This window comes from Paramisgurnus dabryanus, chromosome 1 (genome assembly GCF_030506205.2).
Source record: "Paramisgurnus dabryanus chromosome 1, PD_genome_1.1, whole genome shotgun sequence".
Taxonomy (NCBI): Eukaryota; Metazoa; Chordata; class Actinopteri; order Cypriniformes; family Cobitidae; genus Paramisgurnus; species Paramisgurnus dabryanus.
In genome coordinates, this window is record NC_133337.1 from 37,691,616 (window position 1) to 37,718,076 (window position 26,461).

The window sequence follows — 26,461 nt, forward strand, 5'->3', positions numbered from 1 at the left end:
TTGGGTATTAATTTAGGAATCTATGCGGCAAAAAAAAATTAAAATAAAATAGAAGACCAAATTTTAAATGCTGGCCATAGGATGTGTAAAGCCCGGTGGTGGTGTTTTATTTTTAATAAAATAAATCTATTAACATATACATTGTAGTTGTGGTGCTTTTTAATTTTTGGATGGATGCTCCTAAATTTTTCCCGGTGCTCCTAACTCTTTAAAGTTGGGAGCACCAGTGCTACCAAATAAAAAAGTTAATTTTCAGCCCTGTATATATATATATATATATATATATATATATATATATATATATATATATATATATATATATATATATATATATAAAAGAAACTATATCATCCAGCAAATTAGATGAGAGTTTTCTTACAAAATGAGTGCAATCTCAACACCAGAGGCTTTCTTTCTTTGATCTCCATTATTATGTAAGTCATGGAAAAGACCATCTGACCATGTTTACACAAGCACTTCAGCTAGCTTTTAAACATAATAGGCTATATTTAGAGGATGTTTTTATGTTGCCATGAGTGGCTTCATCCCTAAAGCCTCCAACATTGTCAAATATATATATAAAGCCCTATCAGGGTATGCCCTCCTGGGGAGTGTGGGTTGTATCCGCCTTTTATGGGTCCCCACACTTCTCAGTACCCTCCTGTATTAACTGTGAACACTCTGCCTCTTGTAGTACAGAGCACAGTAAATCAGGTTCCCTTGGTAAAAAATATAAAAGCATGGAAAAACATTCCAAACATATCTCAATGGGTGTTATGCACAGAAAATTAGGCTATGCCTAATTTTAGAGCAGGAATTGGAGTTCCTTTTATTCAAAGGCTACACGAAACTGTCACAAAATTATGGTTCATGATGTTGACAGTCACTCACATTTATCTCAAATCAGATCCGAGGACTGGTTTTTGTTAATGGATTTTTCCTGCTCACAGAATCTCAGGTTTGCCTTTGGGGCATGGCATACCAATATCAGCCTTCCCTTCGGCCTAGATCTATCCCTTCACACATTTACAAAATGTGTAAATGCTGCCCTGGCGTCATTGCATCTTTAGGGCATTTGCATACTATTTATATTGATGATTGGCTAATATTAGCACAGTCAGCACAGATGGCAGCACAGCATCGAGATGTTGTGTTTGCACATCTAGATACCTAGCGTTGAGACTGAACACCAAGAAAAGTATGTTAGTCCCAACACAGGTGATCACATTTTGGGGATATTATGGAACTCTACGATGATGCAGGCACAGATGTCTCCTGCTCGTGTCATGTCCATTTTTCACATAAGTGAATGAGTTGAAGCTAGGTCAATCGCACACCAAGTGATGGTTTTATAATCAGGGTTTTTCCTCGAGGGGCAACCCTTTTTTGCCTGTTCAGGGTTACGCGCACATGTCTTCGTACTCTAGAATATGTAAAGATTTCGGGTTTCTGTCTCAAAGCCCGAGGTGAGGTGTGGTCTGTCGCTGCATGACATTAATGACAGATGCATCTCTCTTAAGCTGCGGATCAGCTATTGAAGGCAAATAGGACAAAAATGTCCAATCAGCTAAAACGCCAGGAAAAGTGTGCTTCTCCAGTACAGAGGACCTCTTTTCTGGGTGTAGTATGGATTTCTACGATAGCAGGCACTGTTGTCCCCTGCTCGTATAGAATCCATCCTTTAACCATGGGGTTCCTTGAGGGGCAACCCGTTTCTCATGATCAAGGTCACACGCAGATGCTTTGTGCCTTAGTATTATGGAAGAAACAATGGTTCCTTTCGGCCAGTGTTGGCCGTTTTACCATGTTCAGGGTTACGCGCGCATGTCTTCGTGCCCTAAGAATATGGAAAAATGCTGGGTTTCTGTCTAAGGCCCGGAGTGAGGTGCAGACTGTTGTCGCATGACAGTAATGACAGATGCATTTCTGTTAAGTTGAGGATCGGCTATGGAAAGCCAAAATGACAAAAATATCCAATCAGCTAAACGCCAGGAAAATTGTGCTTCTCCAGTACAGAGGACCTCTTTTCTGGGCGTAGTATGGATTTCAACGACTGCAGGCACGGTTGTCTCCTGCTCGTATAGAATCCATCCTTTAACCATGGGGTTCCCTGAGGGGCAACCCGTTTTTGCATAATCAAGGTCACACGCGAATGCTTTGTGCCTTAGTATTATGGCAGAAACTATGGTTCCTTTCTCAAAAAAGGCCAGTGTTGGCTTTTTCACATGTTCAGGGTTACGTGCATATGTCTTCGTGCCCTAAGAATATGGAAAAAATTTTGGGTATTTGTTTACAGACCCCAAGTTAGGTGCGGTCTGTCGCCGCAAAACATTAATGACAGACGCATCCCTTTCTAGCTGTGATCAGTTATGGAAAGCCAAAAGGGACAAAAATGTCCCATCAAATAAACGCCAGGAAAAGTATGTTTCTCCAGCACAGAGGACCTCTTTTCTGAGCGTGGTATGGATTTCAATAACTGCAGGCACGGTTGTCTCCTGCTCGTAAAGAATCCATCCTTTTAACCATGGGGTTCCCTGAGGGGCAACCCGTTTCTCATGATCAAGGTCACAGGCAGATGCTTTGTGCCTTAGTATTATGGAAGAAACCATGGATCCTTTCCCATGAAGGCCAATATCGGGGGCTCAAGGTCGTCACATCAGGCTTACGACGGATGCATCCCTCTAAGGCCGGGAAGTGGCTATGGAAGACCATAAGGTCAAAATCTATGTAAGTCCACATGGAGCAGACGTTCTGCTGCGGCAGGCGTTGAGCTTGGGGAATGAAGACTCCACCCACATGTGGGGGAGCAAATTTGGCTCAGGTTCGGCCAAGCGAAAGCTGACCTGTTTGCAATTCAGGAGAATTCACATTGTACTTTTTGGTTTTCTCTTTTTCACCCAGTCCCACTCGGACTGGTTGCCATGACACAGGAAGGGTCTGAGGGCCTCCTGTGTGTTTTCCCCCAATTGCTCAGCTCCCGGGAGTTCTGGAGAGGGTCCGGCAGCACAGGCGCAGCTGTTGCTTGTAGCCCCGTGTTGGCTGACCCGAGTGTGGTTTTCGAACCTGGTCTCCCTCCTAGACGGCTCCCCATTTTAGGGGCCGATCTGGAGGGATCGGTAGTCTCAGGCAAGGGGCACTGTGTTTTACCCCTGCCTAGAGTTTTTGGGTCTGGCCTCTGAGGAGGACAGACTCATAGAAATGGGTCTCTCAACTGAGGTTGTGCAGACTATTTTATTTCCAGAGCTCCCTCCACCAGGAAATTATACGCATTTGAAGAAAGACTTTAATTACGTGGCGCCAAGAGCACTTATATGACCCAGTTAACTGCCCCTTGGTACAGTTCTGGAGTTTTTATAAGAGCCGTTTGCAGAAGGGCTGCCTCCTTTGACCATTAAGGCTTATGTGGCAGTTATATCTGTCTTTCATACCTTAGTGGTCGGTCCCTCATTAAGTAGAGACCATCTATTCATGCGTTTCCTGTGTGGCACTTGGAGGCTGAGGCCTGCGAGTCATTTTAGGATCCCTGTGTGGGATCTGTCTGTGGTCCTGGAGGACTTATCAGGGGCACCATTTGAGCCATTGATATAATTTCAGAAAGTTTCTTACTCTGGAAACTATATTTCTTCTAGCTATTACCTCCCTTAAGAGGGTAGGAGATTTAGAGGCTCTCTCAGTTTCGCCAACCTGTCTCGAGTTCGCTCCAGGCATGGTAAAGGTTTTTCTATACCCTAAATCGGGCTACGTTCCGAAGGTTTTGAGCAACATACCATGCCCCATAGTCTTGCAGGCGTTCTGCCCTCCACTATTTAAGGACGCGAGCCAAAGAAAGCTTAATTTACTCTGTCCAGTACGAGCACTGGACATGTATGTGCTCAGAACAGCGGAGTTCAGGAAAGCAGAGCAGTTATTTTTGTGCTTTGGTTCGGCCCGGAAAGGCTTCCCGGCCACAAAGCAAACTTTGAGCAAATGGATAGTCGAGGCTATCTCTTTTGCTTATGAAGCCTCTGTGCGGCCCTCCCCTTTAACCGTCAGAGCGCATTCAACTAGAGGTATGGCAGCATCTAAAGCCCTGTGGGCAGGTGCCTCTGTCCAGGATGTCTGTGATGCGGCAGGCTGGTCCTCACCGCTCACTTTTGTACAGTTTTATAAGTTGGATCTCACTCCTACTCCTGCTTTTTACACACAGACAGGCACTCGTAGTCTGGCGGATTGGGTATAGCGTTCCCAAAGCGTCTCTATGGCGACGCAGCGCGAGTTCCCTCGAAAGGGAACGTCTCGGGTTACGTATGTAACCCTTGATCCCTGAGAAGGGAACGAGACGCTGCGTCTCCTTTGCCATACTTCCTGCGTACCTGTAAGCCGTCTTCGGCAATATTTCAGATAGTGTGGGCGTGGCTGTACGTCCCCTTTTATGCTTTCCGGCTCCTGCGTCACCCCGCCGGTGACGTCACGCCCCACCATTGGTTGGATTTGATATACACATTCAGACGCACTCACACCTGAAGGCGTTCCCAAAGCGTCTCTATGGCGACGCAGCGCCTCGTTCCCTTCTCAGGGAACAAGGGTTACATACGTAACCCGAGACGTTTTTCTGAATTGCTAAAACACATTTTTTGAAACCATCACTCATTTTCTCAAAACCTTAAACAAAATTCACAGAACCCCTGACTCTTCAAGCAAAATCAAAAAATTCCTTCAAAACCATTTCACTTGTACTCAAAATCAAACTAAGCTTTCAAATCATACACACATAAGTCTATAATATAAAACACTACAAGCATCCATTAGACACTACCTTAAAAAATGGAAAACACAACATCCAGGAGATCTGCTTACAGAAAAATACATGTTTATTGTACATAACAACACACTTGACAAATACTGTTAAAAATCTCTATTACTGTAATCACAAGTTTAGTTCAGTGAATAGTGAATACTTTACTGTAAGTACTGCAAGTAATAGTAAGTTTTCAATATTACTGTAAGCATTTTTTGTAAAATTCGCTGACCACCTCGACCTCCTTTCACACAAACTCTTCCACACAGATATCTATCCATTGTAGGGCCTCACAAACCAGTGCTCTCTGAACTGGCTTACTGTATATGTTCCCTCACATCATTAGACACAAGTGTGATCAATTTTGAGTTTTTGTGTTCAAGTGGTGATACTTGTGCTTTAATTGTGTGTTTAACTTTTGTCACCTGTGCACACCATTTTGCAGCACGGGTGCATCACAATGAAAATGTGTTGGCAAGCTGTGTCTAAACAGGTGAAAAGTGCTTATGGTTTTGCCAAAAGAGTGACTGATTCAATCAGTGGGTTCAGGCAACTAAACATTTGGTTCAGACAATAGGGTTTAGTGTTTTAGCAATTGAGAAAAACTGTAATAATATAAATAATGATCTAGCTGTGCAGTGTATGACAAGTGTTGACCAAAGCAATCATTTTAAATGCATTTGATGATATTTACTATGTGAAACACAAAATGTAGACATTATTGGAAATATAAGTGAGAACTGTAACCTAGCTTTTGTCATTCCTACATAATGTTTTAAAATTGTGAACATGGCCATGAAATCTTATAGTGCCCATCTTATGACTGCTTTTCCACAAGTTATATAGGTGTATGAGTTCCATAAAGCATGTTTCAAAAGTTGTTTGCTCGAAATAGCTTGTTGGAAAAGATTGTTACCCATCTCTAGTAGCCTCTGTTTCAGGGCAGTTCAGATTGTGCCGTTTTGAGCTAGTCTTACATATTCATGAGCTACTGCTCCTTTGATCACGCCCCACTACTAACGTCATGTGATCGTGCGCATGCTCAGTGGTATCGTGAGCAGTACAGACCATAATGTGTTATTATTTTATATATTATTATTATTAACGGTTTATGTTGCCAACAGACAAATCATGCAGAAAAGTATCACTAATAAGTAACGTTACACTACAGGAGAAGAAACTCATGACACACAATGATTCCAGAGTAAATTGTGATGTTACGTTAGCAGTCACAACAATAAACTCGTTTTCCCAGGACAATGCTAACATATTCCCATTATAAAACATTTTCAAACGCATTATTTTCGCAAATTACAGAAATTAAGACCCGGCGGGGGATGTATACTGCTTGTGGACCGCGTGCTAATTGCTAGAAGCTAGCGGGAGGTCCGGACCGTTACAGTTATTAGAGGCTCGGGGGTTAGCATCGTCAAAAAAGCCGGGGCGGTAAGGCCCGGTCTCGGTGTGTCAAACTCATCATGACACACAAAGATTCCAGCGTAAATTGTGATGTAGCAGTCTGAACAATACACTCGTTTTCCCTGGACAATACTAACATATTCCCGTTATAAACATTTTCAAACGCATTATTTTCGCAAATTACAGAAAATTAAGACCCGGCGGGGGATGTATACTGCTTGTGGACCGCGTGCTAATTGCTAAAAGCTAGCGGGAGGTCCGGACCGTGTAACTTATATATCTATGCGGACCGTAAAGTTATTAGAGGCTCGCCTCGTCAGAAAAGCCGGGGCGTACGGTCTCTGTTAGTTTGGCAAAAAGCTTTTAGCTCTAGCATCATAAATGTAGTATTTTGTGACAGAAGATGACAACATGCAAAATACAACGTGACTTCTTACCTTTTGTGATGAAACAACGCGATCGCGAATCGAATCCAGTCTGTTTCAGATGTGTGAATGATCCATGAAAGTCCAATAAAATACATCCAATTACCATTTTTGTCCACAAATGCTTATAATCCGTGAAATATAGATACATAGTCTGTTGTTTACATCAGATTTCGCATGAAGGTCTTATCGCCTACAATCTGAGGACTGTTTGCGTCGTAACACACTGTATATAAGATTACTCCGGGTTCCAATAACCACGCGTTAAAACTTTGTTTTTAAAAGTAGGTGGGAGTATAATCCATAATATCCAAATAGCGGGAAAATTCAAACTTAATGTGACGAAACGGTTTGTTACGTCACAACGGAGCTGAGTTTTAACTGGCGCAATCTGAGACTCAAGGCAGAGGACATTCAGAAACCTGTATCTCACTCAAAACAGCATGGATGGATTTTTTTCCAAGTTTGTATGAGTGTGGGAGCATCAGAGACACAAAATAACACCCCAAAACCCAGAAAAAGTGAGTTTTTCATAATACGGGCACTTTAACTCCAGCTGTATGACAAAATATAAATTCTGTGCCAAGACAGCAGTTCTATAAAATCAAACATTTAATTCAATTTGTTTACTTGTTACAGTAGTTACATTAAACAGATTTTGAACAACAAACGAGTGAGTAAATATTAGAATTTTAATTTGTGGATGAACTGATCCTTTAAATAGGACTGCTTTCTTAATTCTGTAGTATTTCATATCTCTACAAATCACTTTGAACGTGCTGCTGACCATAAAATAAATACTGTACATAGTGATGCTAGCCTGGTTAGCCAGACCTACATCAAGATGTAAGGTCTGGCAACTCTTCACACAAACGGCTCAATGCAAGGGGCTGGATGTTATGAAGTGTGAAGGACGAACCCAAATGCAGACAGATATAACTCAAAATAGGACTTTTAATAATGTACAAAACAGAAAACAAAACCCACGAGGGGGCAAAACAATATAAACAGGAAGACTTAAGAACACTAAACTAGACAGGACTAAACTGGATACACTTAACAATAAACTAGACAAAACACTTGATATATAAACACTACTACCGTAGACTTCAAGACAGCGTACTCACAGGAAGACAGAAACAATGCACAAGCACAGGACAATGAATACAAGAGGATTAAATAGAGTAACAAATCAAGAGGGGAACAGGTGATATAAATCAAACAATAATGAGGAGGATGACAAGGGAGCGGGGTAAAAGAGACAACACACAGGGAACACGTGGTCCAGTAAACCAATACTAAGACCACGTGAACCCACACAAAACATGGGTCTGTCATGATTCTGCCACAAGACTAGATTAAACAAAGGACAAGATGGCAGAACCATGACAGAATCCCCCTTAAAGGAGCGGCTACCAGACGCTCCCCAGGGGAACACTAGACACGGGACAAGACAGACTGACAGATAGACAGACACCAAAAAAACATAACAAATAACATCAATGGGAGACAAGAATACAATACAAGAGGGTTGGGGTGACATAATAAAAACAACAAACAAGGGAGGGGGGCGGAGGCAAAACAGTGTTCACAAAAAGAAGGCCAGGTAGGGTGGAGCTGGGTGGGCAAGGGGTCTTGGGTTCAGGGGTATTGGGGGGCCTGGGACGAGGAACAGGCTTGGTCGGGGATGCAGATTTGGTAAGGGGAACAAAAGGAGGCAAGGCAGAGTTCCAGGGCAAGGTAGGGGTAGACAAGGGAGCAGGCGGGGGCGAGCCAGGACTAACTGGGTAGGGGAGAGAGTTCAGGGAGGACATGGAGACAGTAGCAGGGGACCAGGCAGACGAACAGGAGGACAGTGCAGGGGAGGAAGCAACAGAAGGAGCTGGAGAGACAGGGGGCGCTGCGTCCGGCAGCGATGACGAGACAGGAACAGAAACAGGGGACGCTGCGTCCGGCAGCGGAGACGAGACAGGAACAGAGACAGGGGGCGCTGCGTCCGGCAGCAGAGACGAGACAGAGACAGGGGGCGCTGTGTCCGGCAGCGGAGACGAGACAGTGACAGGGGGCGCTGCGTCCGGCAGCGGAGACGAGACAGTGACAGGGGGCGCTGCGTCCGGCAGCGGAGACGAGACAGTGACAGGGGGCGCTGCGTCCGGCAGCGGAGACGAGACAATGACAGGGGGCGCTGCGTCCGGCAGCAGAGACGAGACAGGGACAGTGTCAGTGACAGGGGGCGCTGCATCCGGCAGCGGAGACGAGACAGGGACAGTGTCAGTGACAGGGGGTGCTGCGTCCGGCAGCGCAGACGAGACAGGGACCGTGACAGGGGGCGCTGCGTCCTGCAGCGCAGACGAGACAGGGACCGTGACAGGGGGCGCTGCGTCCGGCAGCGCAGACGAGACAGGGACCGTGACAGGGGGCGCTGCGTCCGGCTGCGCAGACAGCAGGGGCTGCAGCGGAGGCTGCGCAGACGGCAGGGGCTGCGCAGACTGTGAGGTCAACCCCCTTCTCCTCCTCTTCTTTCTCGGGCGTGGTGCAGAAGCTGTGGCAGGTGAGGTGAGGACAGTGGTGGGAGCAGCAGGCTCCGAAGAGGACCCCTCGGATGGCGACTCCCACGAAACTCTCCGCTCTCGCTTTCCACGTAGCGACATGGGTGGGGAGGAGCTCTCAAGGGCCGAAGGAGGAAGACTCGGGTCATCAGACGCCACCACTCCCAAGATACATCCCTCTGGGATAGATGGCAGCGTGGCAGATGGTGATGCCATGGTGGGTACCTGAAGCTCCTCCTGACACAACTTGTCCACCACCTCATGGAACGGGCGGCGGATCAACTCCTCCCGTTCGGGCAAGGGAGGAGGGACGTTGAGCCCCGCGATGAAATAGGAGTTGAGGAGGGTCTCTGGCAACAAAACCCTCCTCGCTTCCACCGCCAGGGCCAGGCTCGGACTGGTAATCTGTACAACCGGGCAAATGCCCGGTGGGCCGGTCGACATGTGGGCCGGTGGCCTCTGAGATTTTTTTTTTATGCCAAAATGTTCAAGTTATTTACTTTCGGCCCGTCATGTATAAATGCAGTTGCATTTGGCTTGGAGGGCGGGTGATAGGAAAATATTTTCGGCTTCTTCATGACAGGTTCAGTCTGTGTTACGATCGCGCCCCATGCCCCACCCCTCAAATGGATTTGTCCAAGCAGCCGCTGGGTTTATGGGGAAATACACAGTGATGATAGCACATCATTTAGCCTTGCACTTAAGAATTATAATTATGGACAACAGAGGCTGCAAAAAGAAGAAAGGGGAAGCGGAGAAGATCCGCGAGAAAAAGTCGCTTACCAATCTCATAGTCGAATCGTCGCAGATGTGTTATGAAATGAGGATCATTCAATTTTGGCCGTATATGGGTGCACACATTATCTGATTTCACATATAACAGCTTTCTCACAATATATAAATATACTGTATATTATGAAAATGCTGCAAATAATATGTGAAGTAGCAGCTTTAAATAAATATTTTTAAAATGAGTTAATAAATCCATTAACCCCTGTGACAGGGCTTCACGTCCATAAGAGGTCTCTATCTTAATAAAGCCTTGCCTCTTTGTTTCGACATTTAAAAGACAAAGCTGGCAAATTAAACTATGACTTTCGTTCTTTTAAAAATGTCTATATTTTATTTTATTTATAAATCACTTTGGGTTATCTGATTTAACTATTTGGCCTGTGTTTTGTTTCCGTGCACTTGAGGCATTTTGCATATTTGTTCTGCACTTTGTTACTTCTGACCTTATTTTATTAAAAAAAATTGTATTTATTATAAACGTAAATTCCGATCTTATTTAAGTATGTAAATTTTGGATAGCTTTTCGTTGTATCGATGTTGCGCTATTGCGTGCTGGCCATGCTTGCGCATGTAATTTAGCCGAACGGGTTAGGTGCTCTGCGTCTCATATTTAGGAGTTCATCAAACTAAACATTAAAAAACGGATGTTTTTCGACGAGTATAAGTTTTTAAAATGTATTTAAAACAGAGTGGTTATATTGTCTATATTAAAGTTAAACTACAAAACAGGTAAGCCGTTTTTTTATTTCGGTGATGAAACGGAAACTAGTATCTGCACCGAACCTATTTCTGCCTGACACGAATGTCTTTCTTGTGATTTAATATTATGGTGGGTCGGTGTTCACTTTCAAATGATAGCAAAGAGATTCCTGAAATAAATAATATCATCCGGTCTTTCTGTATCTAAAGTGAATACAGAGATGATCAAAGTCAAAGCAAGCAAGCAGGTATTTCTGTGCTAAATAATAACGCGTAGTGTCTATAAAATCATTTAATTTCAGTGTTTTTCTTGTTATAAATTAAAGTTTAATGAATTGTATATAAAGATAAGTTTTTATCATTTACAGTCACAATCACAAATTATTTATCATTTGTCGGGTTTTTTTGGTCATGACTGCTTTGACGCGCTGTATCTCCAAATTAAATAAAAACACTTAATTGTTGCCGGAGTTTCCAAGGCAGGATCAGCTTTGTTATTTTTTTAGTCATCAAAATGTATTTTTGTGTGATGTTCTGTAGATCGTGGCTTTAAAATGTTATGAGGAATAATTAAACAAATGTTGCCTTATTTTACCTTAAAAAAATATATATATAAATGCATCGTCAGTTTTGTCTTCGTTTATTACTTGAAAGACAGTTTTGGTCACTTTATCAGACAGTTGTTTATGTGTGCTGCTTGTGAAAGAAAATAAAGTTACCAATTTGTACCTGGTCTGGCCCCCTCCCAACCCATGCACACAAACATAGATGATTCGACTATCGGTCGACTATAGAAGGATTCGAAAATTCTGATTCGAATATGTAAATCCTTAGTCGAGGACACCCCTAAGAGATGGTAATCTTTTAATCTGCAAGAGAGAAATAGAAAGAGAGGCACTAACTGCTTCTGCTCTATCTAATATAAAGTGAAGAAAGCTACATAAACCATTATAACACCGGTCACATTTATAATCTATAGACCTATTTATAATCTATAGACCTGCACTGTCTATCATTAATATACTTGACATATTATTGTATTCAATAGAGTTTGATAAAAGGGGTCATCTACACAAGTATTGCTTCATATAACAGTGCAAAAATAGTAAAAGTGTTTTTGTGGTGCTTTGACAAACAGTGTCAGCTTTGTTCATGGCAAAGAGAGTTTGAGGTGGTTGAATTGTAACTATACTGTGAAATTAATATAAATGTTCAATAATCAAAGCATTGGGTTGGGGGGGGATTTGGTATCGGTGGGCTTGTGTGTGGAGTGGGGGGGTCATCGGTCCAGTGGTGGGCCGTTCCACGAGAAATTGCCAGGGCCGAATTTTGTTCCCAGTCCGACCCTGGCCAGGGCATACCCCCTCAGGGACCTCTCTTGCTGGGGAGGAAATGTGGCCTTGCCCATCTTCATGTCGGCGGCAGTCGACTGCCACCAAAGTTCTAGGTCAGCCGACTGCCGCCTGGCGGGACGACACGGGTTGTCTGCTGGGTTCTTAACGGGCTTGTGCATTCTGTTATGAAGTGTGAAGGACGAACCCAAATGCAGACAAATATAACTCAAAATAGGACTTTTAATAATGTACAAAACAGAAAACAAAACCCACGAGGGGGCAAAACAATATAAACAGGAAGACTTAAGAACACTAAACTAGACAGGACTAAACTGGATACACTTAACAATAAACTAGACAAAACACTTGATATATAAACACTACTACCGTAGACTTCAAGACAGCGTACTCACAGGAAGACAGAAACAATGCACAAGCACAGGACAATGAATACAAGAGGATTAAATAGAGTAACAAATCAAGAGGGGAACAGGTGATATAAATCAAACAATAATGAGGAGGATGACAAGGGAGCGGGGTAAAAGAGACAAGACACAGGGAACACGTGGTCCAGTAAACCAATACTAAGACCACGTGAACCCACACAAAACATGGGTCTGTCATGATTCTGCCACAAGACTAGATTAAACAAAGGACAAGATGGCAGAACCATGACACGGGATATAAGGTTGTCCCTCAAAATGCCTCTGCACGCAATAGGATAGCGCTATGACCAATCAGAGCAATGAAGAAGTTACCGTAACCAGTCGGCAAAACTCCAAACACATCTTTCTTGCTTAAAAAGGACTTCAGTAGGGTTATTTGCTCTTCTCTCAAAGAAAAAACATAAGTCTAAGTCCTCCAGAGTCGCGGCCAAAGCCGCTTCAAAAGAAAGCTGTTCGCCAGCAGCAGCAGCCATTCTTTGTTTTCAAGTAGGAACCGTTGCAGCTCTGTCGTCATCATGTTAAGCCCGCCCCACAGACGCTACACACGATGTGATTGGCCTGACCAAAATTTGGTTTTTGGAGCTGTTAAGTGTATTGTGAGTGCCGAGACTAAACCCTGGCAGCAAATATATTTTGCGGCCGCTAGGGTGCGTCTAGATTTCTAGCCTATAGTGATGCACTAAATTTGAAAGAATGAATCAGAGAGAATGGAGGACAGCTGGAGCACAGGACTCAGTTACTGTCAAGATTAAGGCAAGGCAAGGCAAGTTTATTTGTATAGCACATTTATTTATTTTACCTGGTAACTACTATATACATTTACATATCAAAGAGGTACAAGTTGTTATTATTTTTATTGTACTTGCCTTAAGATAATCAAATCAAAGCAGCTGCACTTTTGATATTATTATAAAATACCGAAATAAAAGTGATGTGCTGTTATATTTTATTTGCCGACGTGACTCGTAGACATCAGTACACTTTTAGCAGGTAAGTAGCAAATATGAAAAAATAATAATTATAACAAAAAAATCTACAGATCATATTACCCATAGACATGTCATACATACCATGCAATATTACAATATGTACCCTGTATTATGAAATACTTAGAGTATAAATCATTTATAATTTTTCATATTCTTACTAGCTTATTACCCCAAACTTACTATATTGTTCCCTTATACTTACCAGTACGTACTGTATAGGTCCTCTGTTGTTACAAATAGGTACGCTGTATATTCTGTTTAAATACACAGTACATTGCTGGTCGTATAATGTATAACTTACATGTATAACTTACAGTTTACTTATTTTCGTGCCATGTCTTCCCAACCCTTGTGAGCCAAATCTGTTTACATTTGGTTTACATGAACTCAAGCACATGGGTCATTCTACAGAAAAGGTTGAATTCGGGTGATGGAAATTTGCTTAAATGAACTTCTTTCAACATACCCAAAACTTCTTTGATAGCAATAATTAACTTGTCAAATCTTTGAATCCGCAAAACGGGGAGCTTAATCTATTTTTTACTTTTTAATAAATTTTAATAAAGAATCCATGAGTCATTTATTTGTCATTGGTGTTACCTGTGATTTAAACAACATTAATGTTGATACTAAATATTTGTTCTCATTACAGCTAGCTTGTGTATTAGTTAAAGGTTGAGTAGAGGAATGATAACAGCAAGAAAAATAATTGATTATTAATATTTGTTTAATTAAATTCTTCTTCTTTACCCAGCATTGTATGAAATTATTTGATTCTCAGTTTGACTTTTTTCTTTAATAACAACAAAAACAAAAATATTCAACCAAAAAGGCTTACAACAATATCTTACATCCCATATCAACAACAAAATATTACTAGAAAGTACAAGAAAATACTAGCCTGACTACGTCAGACTCTGTACTTCCGCTAAATTTCATTACGCTACTGTACTCAATCTGAGATACCTCCCATTCTAACCGTTTTCCTCAGGCAACGAGACGGCTGTCAAATTAATGAAAAGAGGGCAGGCTGAGAGCCGTGACGTAGACGCTAAGCGCCGAATGTACGGTTGTAGTTTGTAGTGGACATGGAGGCACAGAAAGCTATTTGCTCTGTTGTGGAGAACCGGCAATTGCCAACTAAAACCCGAACAAGAAGAGTGTTTGTTAAACATTTTGAATGGAGATTATGTTGTTGCCCTACTCCCGACAAGTTTTGGGAAAAGTTTAATTTATCAACTATTACCGATCTTCATCGAGAAACTGTGTGCAGCACTGCTTAACGTGCACAACAATCGAGAAATCATGGAAGGGAATTTCACTGTTCACAGTTAATGGTGGAGGACGCGTGGGCAAAATTCTTGGGTGACATTCCTGATTAACCAGAAAATAAGGTGACAATTTTTAATGACATTAAATGACAAATTACAGATTTTTTATATTTTAACAAAATGGCTACCATTAGCCATGTGCTATTTCATCAGAGATGTAACAATCACAAACTTATTCAGTATAATGTATTTTTATATAAAAATCTTAACACTCCCAGCTATAAAAAGTAAATAAATTCATCATTTTAAGGACAGTCTATATTTATTAAATATATATCATTATGGGATTATTGGGTCAAATTAAATGATTAAGGGGTCTGCAAAAGCAAGGGACAAGCATTTCCACCTCTTTTGTAGAATGACCCAAACGGTGGATTTGTCACTTTATGGTAAAAGTAGAAAAGCTATGCTAATGTTTTCAGATCATCCATTTCTGCAGTCAGAATGTATTATTTGCTGAGCAGCTATGCATCCGCTATGCAGATGACACCCAGATATACTTCACTCAATGACAGCCCCGTTGACTTTCTATGTAAATGCATTGATGAAAATAACAGTTGGATGCATCAAAACTTCCTCAAATTAAGCAAATAATAACTAAATGAGAATAAATAAAATTCTGACCAGAACCAAAAAATCTGAGCACATTACTTCAGTCCCCAGGTCCTTACACTGGATTCCTGTTACATTTAGAATAGATGTTAAAGTATTGTTACTCGTTTATAAATCATTTCATGGCTTAGGACCCAACTACATGTCAGATATGCTAATTAAATATAAACCTAACAGATTACTCTGATCATTAAGATCAGGTCAGTTAGAAATACCAAGGGTTCATTCAAAACAAGGTGCATCAGCATTTATCTATTATGCCACCTGTAGCTGGAATCAGCTTCCAGAAGAGATCAGATGTGCAATAGACACTTTTAAATCTAAATTAAAACACATCTGTTTATATCTATTATATTTGCAGGTTGTAAATTAAACTGGCGCTTGTTACCCCCTTGTTCTGTGTATTTACCAGGTAACTATTATATTTGCGGGCTGTAAATTAAATTGGCACTTTGTTCACCTCTTGTTATAAATGTAGCTATAGGGTAAATATCATAAACATACACAATATTATGATTTTTATTTTAAAAACAACTTATTTCAAAACACTTTACAGCACGTCAACACTTATGAACATTTATTTCAAATAAAAAGTAATGACGTTTTTGCGGCTTGTCTTCCTCTGTTGGTCTTCTTGTCCACCAATAGCTCGGATGTTGAGTTGATGTAGTCTCACAAATGCTGTTCTGCATTACATATAAAAAAAAATAAAAGTAAATGTTTCTGTCACGGTGGGTAAATACACTGCTCTCTCTGTGTCTCGTGTATGGTGTTTACTCACCTGTGATGTCATGTGCTCGTTATCCCGATTCCCTTCACCTGTGTTGATTGTCTCACTCCAGCTGCTCATCATTACAGACTCTCCATATAAACTCACTCTGCTCTCTGTTCCTCGTCAGATCCTCACTCTTTGTTTGGCCTCCGTGTCTCTCTGGATTGTTTGTACTGCGTATGTGGATTGTATCGTGTCGTCTTCGTGTTGGATGTTCCGGTCTCTGTTCCTGGGTTTTAATCCACTTCAGACCTACACCACCAACGACCTTCACAACCACCATCACCCGCTTTACCACCATAGTCCTTCGAGCACCATTACCATCATCCGGACATTGTGTTTGCTTACGTCCCTGTGTTTGTCTACATCTTTAAATAAACCTGTGTTATTTTTCCTGCATCTGCTTCCAGTGTGTTCTGTCGTTACAGAAGGATCTGACCAGAAATGGAAGCAGCGGGAAATCACTCCCCATCTCCTCTCGAGGAGTTTCTCCAGCGGGCGGTTCAGAGGATGGACCGTCAGGATAAAGTTATAGAGGAGATGGGTCGAGCAGTCCAAGTAATGGTGACGAAGGTGTCCGAGCTGACCCTACAACAACAACAACAACAACTACCTCCCACTGCGCCTCCCACACCCCCAGCTACATCTTCTTCACCAGAGGGCGCCTCTCAGTCGGAGCCCAGACTTCCCATTCCGGACAAATACGCGGGTGAGCCGAGTTTTTGCCGCACATTTTTGTCTCACTGCTCTCTCCATTTTGCTTTACAACCCAGAACTTTTTCCAACGAACAAACCAAGGTGGCGTTCGTGCTCTTTCTCCTGACTGGGAAGGCTGCCCTCTGGGGGACGGCGGTGTGGGAGAACCGTGACGACTGCTGTTCTTCGTTCTCCGCCCTATCTGATGAAATGAAGAGGGTTTTTGATCGCTCCGTCGCCGGGAAGGAAGCCGCGAGACGCCTCTCAGAGCTCCGTCAGGAGGACAAGACCGTCTCTGACTACGCGATCGAGTTTCGCACCCTGGCGGCGGAGTGTAGGTGGAACGAAGAAGCGCAGTGGGATCATTTCCTGCATGGGCTGGCTGACCGCATCCAACAAGAAATCCATGTGGTGGATCTACCCACGTCCCTGAATGCTCTCATCGACCTGGCCATAAGGGTCGACGCCCGACTCAGCCAAGCAGCACGCCGGAGAGCTACCACGCCGTTACCCGTAAGACTGGATCATCTCCAGACCAGCCAGAGCGGTGCGGTCAGCCCCTCCAACGATCTCGAGCCCATGCAGGTGGGTCGAGCTCGGCTTTCCCGGGAGGAGAAGCTCCGGCGGAGGTCCCTTGGATTTTGCTTATACTGCGGTAAAGCCGGGCACCAGATCCATCAGTGCCCGGTAAAAGACCAAGCCTGATAGTAAATCTGAGGCTACTATCGGGCGGGATCTCCTCCATGAAGACCTCATCGACATCTACGCTCCTCCCGGTGAAACTACGGTGGTCCACTCATTCTCACGACTGTCATGCACTTTTGGATTCGGGAGCTGAGGGGAGTTTCATCGATCACGCCACTGCACGTAAGCTTCAGATACCACTCACACAGCTTACTCACCAGATTGCCCCGTTCGCACTTAATGGACACAAGCTTCCTACCATCACCCACATCACGGAACCTGTCTCCCTCATCACATCGGGCAATCACCACGAGAACATTTCCTTCTACGTCACAGACTCCCCTCTCTCACCCATTGTTCTTGGACACACCTGGCTTCACCAACATAATCTGAAGATCGACTGGCGTCTTGGGACTGTTATCAGCTGGAGTGAGGGGTGTCACAAGTCTTGTCTTTTGTCTGCGTGTCTAACTGTTTCTGAGTCTGTGTTTCAGGGGGAAGCAGTGGATTTATCTAACGTGCCCGCAGAGTACCATGACCTGAAGGAGGTGTTCAGTAAGTCACGGGCTGATTCTCTACCTCCACACCGTCCCTATGACTGTGCTATAGAGTTACTTCCCGGTACTTTTCCGCCTAAAGGCAAGTTATACTCTTTATCTGTTCCAGAGATGAAGGCCATGGAGAAATACATTTCTGATTCTCTAGCAACGGGGTTCATTCATCCTTCCTCTTCTCCAGCGGGGGCGGGGTTCTTTTTTGTGGGGAAGAAGGATGGATCCTTGCGACCTTGTATTGATTACCGAGGGTTGAACAACATTACGGTAAAGAATACGTATCCTTTGCCGTTAATGTCTTCAGCTTTCGAGAGGTTGCAAGGAGCGTCCGTCTTCACTAAATTGGACTTACGTAATGCTTATCATTTGGTCCGCATCAGGGAGGGGGATGAATGGAAGACTGCTTTTAACACCCCTCGTGGCCATTTTGAGTACTGCGTCATGCCTTTCGGATTGACGAACTCGCCAGCGGTCTTCCAAGCACTCGTTAATGACGTGTTGCGAGACATGATAGATCAGTTCATATATGTCTACCTGGATGACATATTGATTTTTTCGTCATCTCTCCTGGAACATGTGCAACACGTACGACGAGTGCTTCTGCGGTTGCTAGAGAATGGGCTTTTTGTCAAGGCGAAAAAATGCGTTTTTCATGCACAGTCTGTTTCTTTTTTAGGGCACATCATTTCGACTGAGGGTGTCCGCATGGATCCTGATAAGGTTAAGGCTGTGGTGAATTGGCCATCCCCAGATTCTCGCAAGGCCCTGCAGATATTTCTGGGGTTCGCCAATTTTTATAGGCGTTTCATTCGCAATTTCAGCCAACTAGCCGCTCCTCTGACTGCCTTGACCTCCCCTAGTACTGCATTCAGGTGGTCAGACGCAGCCGAGGCTGCGTTTGCCAAAATCAAGAGCTGCTTCGTTTCAGCTCCCATTCTCGTGTCCCCTGATCGCACACGCCAGTTCATAGTGGAGGTCGATGCATCAGAGGTGGGGGTAGGAGCAGTGCTTTCCCAGCGCACACCTTCAGACGGAAAGGTTCACCCTTGCGCGTTTTTGTCTCATCGGTTATCCCCGGCGGAAAGTAATTATGACATTGGTAACAGAGAGTTATTGGCAGTCAAACTGGCTTTGGAGGAATGGCGTCACTGGTTAGAAGGTTCGGGTGTACCTTTTATCGTTTGGACCGACCACAAGAACCTCGAATACATTAAAACTGCCAAAAGACTTAACTCCAGGCAGGCTCGGTGGGCGTTATTTTTCGGACGTTTCGATTTTACTCTTTCATACCGCCCGGGTTCCAAAAACATCAAACCCGATGCTTTGTCTCGACTTTTTGAGCGTTCCGGTCGCACTTCTACTCCCGAGCGTATTTTACCGGAGACTCTATTCATCTCCGCGCTCAGATGGGAGGTCGAATCGAAGGTTTTGACAGCCTTAGAAGGGGTAACGCCCCCGTCTCGTTGCCCACCGAACCGCTTACTTGTGCCGGAGAAGTTACGGTCCAACGTAATCCAGTGGGGTCATTGTTCCAAGGTAGCTTGTCATCCAGGGGTGAGTCGCACTAAGTTTTTAGTCAAACAACGATTCTGGTGGCCGGGTATGGCTCGTGACATTCACGATTTTGTTTTGGCTTGCTCGGTGTGTGCCACTGGTAAGACTTCTAATCGCCCTCCTGACGGGTTACTTTTACCGCTGCCAGTCCCTTCGAGACCCTGGTCCCACATTGCGCTAGATTTTATTACCGCCCTCCCACCCTCCCAGGGTAATACGGTGATTTTAACCGTAGTGGACCGATTCTCGAAGGCGACTCATTTCATCCCCTTGCCCAAATTACCATCAGCCAAGGAGACAGCGGTCACTGTCGTAGACCACGTCTTCCGGTTACATGGCCTTCCGACAGACGTGGTCTCCGACAGGGGTCCCCAATTTGTGTCCAAATTTTGGAGAGAATTTTGTAAGTTGTTAGGAGCGACTGTTAGTCTGTCCTCCGGGTTTCATCCCCAGAGCAATGGTCAGACCGAGCGAGCCAACCAAGATGTGGAAAGAGTGTTACGATGTTTGGCCTCCAAGAATCCTTCGTCCTGGAGCCAACATCTCTCTATGGTGGAGTACGCACACAATTCGTTGCCAGTGTCATCTACGGGCCTATCTCCGTTTGAATGTAGTCTAGGTTACCAGCCACCTAATTTTCCCAGTCTGGAATCCGAGATTGCGGTTCCCTCCGCTCACGCCTATGTCCAGAGGTGTCACCGCACCTGGACTAGAGCTCGTGAAGCTCTACTCCGGGTGGGGGCGCGCACCAAGGCTAAATCCGATCGCCACCGGTCTCAGCCTCCCGTATACGTCGTCGGTCAAAAAGTGTGGCTTTCTACTCAGAACATTCCGATGCGTTCCGTCTCGAACAAACTTGCTCCCAAATTTATTGGCCCGTTTGCTGTTGCCAAGATTATTAACCCGGTGACAGTTCGCCTTAACCTCCCTCCTGCGTACCGGAGAATTCATCCTGCGTTTCACATCTCTAAAATTAAACCAGTTTTTCGTTCACGACTTAACCCGCCAGTCCCGGTTCCCCCCCGCCTCGTCTCGTAGCAGGGGAACCCACCTATTCGGTGAATCGTATTCTGGACTCTAGGCGGAGGGGACGCGGATTTCAGTACTTGGTGGACTGGGAAGGTTACGGTCCGGAGGAGAGAAGTTGGGTACCTGCTCGGGACATACTGGATCACTCCCTTATTGATGATTACCATCAACAGGTACAGCAGGCTAGGAACGTCAGGTGACGTCCTAGGGGAGGGGGTACTGTCACGGTGGGTAAATACACTGCTCTCTCTGTGTCTCGTGTATGGTGTTTACTCACCTGTGATGTCATGTGCTCGTTATCCCGATTCCCTTCACCTGTGTTGATTGTCTCACTCCAGCTGCTCATCATTACAGACTCTCCATATAAACTCACTCTGCTCTCTGTTCCTCGTCAGATCCTCACTCTTTGTTTGGCCTCCGTGTCTCTCTGGATTGTTTGTACTGCGTATGTGGATTGTATCGTGTCGTCTTCGTGTTGGATGTTCCGGTCTCTGTTCCTGGGTTTTACTCCACTTCAGACCTACACCACCAACGACCTTCACAACCACCATCACCCGCTTTACCACCGTAGTCCTTCGAGCACCATTACCATCATCCGGACATTGTGTTTGCTTACGTCCCTGTGTTTGTCTACATCTTTAAATAAACCTGTGTTATTTTTCCTGCATCTGCTTCCAGCGTGTTCTGTCGTTACAGTTTCTTCACTGTGCCTTGACAGAAATTGAGTTTTCTAAGCCAGTTATTGTTAACTTTAGGCTAACTTATGTGCTAGCTAACCTGATGTTGACATTAGCCCACGGAACATTTCTCAGCCAATCAGAATACAGCATTCAACAGACCCGTGGTATAATAAAATAAAAGTTATGTGCTGTTAAATTTTATTTGCCGTTGTGGCTTGTAGACATCGACTGTATACAATATACTTTTATCAGGTATGTAGCACATATGAAAAATTCACAATAAAATCATAAAAAATCTATACATAATTTCCCTATAGACTTGCTTATGTCATACATACCACGTAATATTACAATAGGTACCCTGTAGTTATAAAATACTTTTTTTTTTAATTTTCCATATTCTTACCGCGTTATTACCCCAAACGTATCATATTGTTCCCTTATACCTACCAGTACTGTAGAGGTACTTTGTTGTTTTAAATAGGTACGTTGTAAATTCTGTTTAACACAGTACATTGCGGGTCGTAATATAAAGTGTTACCCTATTTATGCAAATGTTGTGATTGGTCAGGTTAAAGAAACACGCTGCTTTCAAACTTTCATTTAACTCATTTTGTGTACACTAATGTATAGAATAAATAGGAAATCACACTTTAAGTCAGGGGTGGACTGGGACTAAAAAGTGGCCCTTGACTTTCTCACCCAGTGTAACCCACCACACCCTGTTCACAACATAGCATACTGGCCAACTGATGCACAGACTATTTTTGCAATTTAGAAACACAAATGCTACACTCTAAAAAAACAATGTATTAATTTTTTTACACATTTTTGTGCTATGCTATTTAACACATTATGAGTCGTTAAAAGCAGCATAAAATGTGTTTTCCATTAATAACACTAATTGTGTCGTTTTTAACACATCCGTTTAGTGTGTACTTAAACTTCTAAAGAAGTCACATTTATTATAAAATGTATGCATTTGAACTATTTGCGAATAACTTACCATTACATAAAACAAAGTAACACCTGAGGCTTTGTGTGTTTATAAGTCAAATCTGAGTGTGATGATCTCTCACTTTTATACATTTAAGTTTTCTACCTCATTTTCTAGGAAAAACGAATAACTGAAATCCTACTAGAAAAGCCAGGTAACCAAAAGTGTGAACAGGTTTTACTGACACGAGGGAAACACAAATCTGTTTCTGGATATATTGTCCAAAATCAAAATTATATTATGTCTAAAATAAAGGGAACAAATGGCATTTAATCACAGAACAGTCATGGCTTTAGAGAACTTTAATAGGATTTATAAAATTATTTCTTTACTTGTGATAACAGTTCTGCCCTCTCATGAATCCTTGCAGTCTGATTCAATTCACAATAGAGACACATTCATACTTTATCTTAAAAATTTATAACATAGCAATTCATTACATTTCATTACAATTCATTGCTTAGCAAATCATGTAAATTAAATTGTTTATCTAAAACGGCAGAATTCGCCAAAAGATAAGCAGTTGCATACCTGGATTTTATCATTCAACTGTTTATCATTAAACATTTTCTGTTAACAGACAGCAACACAAGAACAATCAAAGTAACGTAAAAACAATTTGAGAAATCATACACATGAAACTCCTAATCTGTAATCTTATTGGGTGACTTTCGTGATCGGATTTGATGAACAGAATCTCCTGCACTCTTTTATTTGATTGGTCAACATTTTGACATTGACATGCACCAAAGCCACCAAAGCCCTTTTAGGGAAGCCTGCAAGCTTAGCATAAATCACGTAATGGGTGTCCAAATGGTACACTGCAGTCGCGAGTGCCTAGTTCGTTTTTTTTTTTTTGTAGGAGACATGCGGAAATCGGCAAAACAGGGACGGTTTCACCGGTGGAGTTGAGGCGGTCCACAAGCAGTGATAGTGCACCCAAAATCCTGTCCCATCCACGGTCACGGCTTTTCATGGCAGGCGCTGCTAAAGATTTAATACAAGATAAAGATTAAATCAATCCGAGCCAGTTAAATCATTATAATGTCTATTTTGTTTGTTTGTTACAATTTCAACTTTTTTAGGATTAAATGGATTTAAAATACATTTTCTCAATTTGTTTTCACATCAGATGCTCCTGAAAACACATCAGTGTCTGTGTTTCCATCTAACTCTGTACTGGAGGGCAGTTCAGTGACTTTGATCTGCAGCAGTGATGGAAATCCAGCAGTGTTCAACTACACCTGGTACAGAGAGAATGAAGGACAGATGGAGAAGCTGCAGACTGGATCTAATCTCACCTTCAATGTGACTGATCGTACACACACAGGACGCTACTACTGTCAAGCCAAAAACCAACATGGCACTCAAAACACATCAGTGTTGCTGGACATTCACTGTAAGTATTAACTGTCTATTTTACTTCTATTTTACCAGCTAGAGCGCAAGAAGGCAACAGCACAAAACAACATAAATGATAATAGGATAATAGTAACATAAACTTTTTCACTTTCAGATGCAACCAGAATCTCCCTTAGTTGTAACAGAACTGATGTAACTGTGTGTTTGTGTGAGGCTCATGGGAATCCCTCTCCTAAAGTGTACTGGTTTCTATCTGGACGTCCTGTCATTAACTCTACAAACACATTCATCAGTGAGGAGCGATTGAGCAGCACAGACTTGAGGAGTTTCATTTCTCTCCATCAGTCACTTACACACACAAACACTCTGCAGTGTGTCACCATCAACACTCACAGCACTGCTAGTGAAAAGATTCAACTGCTTCACTGTTCTCATGAGAGTAAGTTCTCTGTTTCAATCTCTAGATAAATAAATATTATTAATATATTTCTCATCAGGTTTCAGTCTTTTCTCTGTGCTGATTGGAGCTTTAGTAATGATGATCTTGTGTGTCATTAAACATCTTTGTAAAATTATTAGCACAGTGTTATATATTTTTTTTTTGTACTTACATTATCCCATGGAACGTTTCAACAATGTTCGAATCCAGAACTTTGTTTCTGTTCATAAGGCCGCTTGTCCATTGCGTCATGTCCATATTTTCCTCGCCTTTTGCATTTGCTGCCATAGAAACCTGTGTGTTTAAGTTCATGTGGCACTGTGCAGGCCGATTGGAGTATGAGCAGCCGATCAGAGCAGCACCGTTGCGTAAACTTTTTTTCATTACGTCATCCATGAACATGATTTCTGAGACCCCTTAGAACGATTCCTATCGACAGTAAAGGTGAAGACTACCATTCCTGACTCTTTAAAGTCCCTGTTAAGCCAATCTTGAAGAATGTTTCTAAGCACATTTAATGATAGTAATGTATTGCTGAAACACACCACAAAGACTGTAAACTATGTAGTAGTTAGACAGTATTTCACTGTTTCTAAACAGTGGTTCGATGACACACTTGGGCCACAGCGCATGGCTCGTGTCCCTAAACTTATTGCAAACATCCATTCATGTTTTTAAGCAGTATTTAAAAGTTGAGAGAGATGGCAAGCTTGCCTGTGTGTGGGCTTGTGTGTGGCAGCTGTTGTTGTTGTTTAGTGACCTCTAGTGATGAAAATGTCATTGTGGTTTAATATCATGTAAGTACTTTGGTACTGTTGTAAATTATGTTAAGTAAATAGTGTCAAGCTTTAATTTTACTAACATTTACAATTTTGCATTTGGCAGGTATTTTTATTTAAATCTACTGACATTCATGAGAACTGAACCAATGCCCTTTACAAGTTTTACCATTAACACCACCACTATACAATAAAAACAATGCCAAATAGTGATTTGGCACTGCAGTATAGTGATTTATTTTTCTCTCGTATTACTTTGACATTTATTTATGTTTCTCTTCCATGTGCATGTTGTGTGATTTTAGATATTCATATAATTATTTTCCTGATCATCTTAACACTGATTCTTATCCTGTATGCTCTGACTGTTGGATTTGGACTTTACAGAATTAGACAGTAAGTTATTGACATAACAATCCATTTATCTAGATAAAGATTTACAGTAGTTAGTGATGCTGTGTTCTGTTGGGTTTTAATAACTTGATTTACTTTCTTCCAGATTGAGCAGCAAGCTGAAGGTGAGTTTGTGATGTTTTACTATAGTAGATGATAATGAAAGTGATGATGATGTTTGAATGTTTGAGATGTCAGAATGACTGTTTTTGTTTTCAGGTTCACAATGATGCAGGCACATATGCTTCTCTTCAGCTCTCTGCTCCGGTGTCTGAATATGAGACTTTAAATATTAAGAAAGATAACACACAGTAAACAACAAATAAACATTTGTGACCCGTCACGGAAACCAGGGGCACAAGTCGGCAGCACAAGTTTCGAGAAAATGAGAAACAACGTTTTTTTTCCAAAATTTGTGATTTTCGTTTTATTGCAGAATCTGTTAGTTGAGATCACGAAGAAGCCTCTCCATGTTTGAGATAGCAGTTTTTGTATATTTAAAAGCGTACATTTTGCGGTTAAAATAGGCTTGTTTTTCCGGAGATTCTAGCGTGCAGCGGGGGGCGTCATTGTCTGTGTGTATATTTACATACTGTATAAGCTTTTGTTTTCTCCTCCGCCCCCAAAGGGAACAGCGTGACTACTAAATAAGGATAGTTCGCCCAAAAATGAAAATAATGTAATTAATGACTCACCCTTATGTCGTTCTAAACTCGGAAGACCTCCGTTCATCTTCGGAACACAGTTTAAGATGTTTTATCGTTAGATTTAGTCCGAGAGCTTTCTATCCCCTTCATTGAAAATCTATGTAACGTAGACTAACTGTATTCCGTACACAACGATGTTCCGTACAGATGACATTTAACTGCCAATAACTCAATAAATAATTTGAGATCACACACAAAAGTCATATCTGTGTCATCCTCATTTTCCCATCTTTCATCCACGACCAGGAAAGAGAACCTCATGCAAACTGTTTCAGTGATTATTCAGTAAATCTGCGGTGTGCGCCTCTTGTGTTTGAAAACGGCCGGTGGGCAGGCTTATGCTAACAGACTGCAGCTTCAGGGGGAGACAAGTGGGGCAGCAAAAATGTGGATTTCAGTTTAATTTATGCTTCACACTTTATTTACGTCTTTATAAAATGAA

At 42.5% G+C, this 26,461-nt stretch overlaps 1 protein-coding gene and 1 long non-coding RNA gene across 2 annotated transcripts in view; both read left to right on the forward strand.

Moving 5' to 3' along the window:
- The window catches only part of LOC135750514 (sialic acid-binding Ig-like lectin 13), a 51,587-nt gene extending 27,026 nt beyond the window's left edge, over positions 1 to 24,561 (forward strand). The window contains exons 5-7 of the mRNA XM_073814082.1: positions 23,472 to 23,738; positions 23,856 to 24,140; positions 24,467 to 24,561. Coding sequence (XP_073670183.1) covers positions 23,472 to 23,738; positions 23,856 to 24,140; positions 24,467 to 24,561 — 647 coding nt within the window. The remainder of the gene's footprint in view (positions 1 to 23,471; positions 23,739 to 23,855; positions 24,141 to 24,466) is intronic.
- Positions 24,562 to 25,181: 620 nt separating this feature from the next.
- LOC135749960 (uncharacterized) lies at positions 25,182 to 25,645 on the forward strand. Its single transcript, XR_010532537.2, has 3 exons — positions 25,182 to 25,315; positions 25,419 to 25,437; positions 25,532 to 25,645. It is a non-coding gene; the product is annotated as an uncharacterized lncRNA (long non-coding RNA).
- The last annotated feature ends 816 nt before the right edge of the window (positions 25,646 to 26,461 follow it).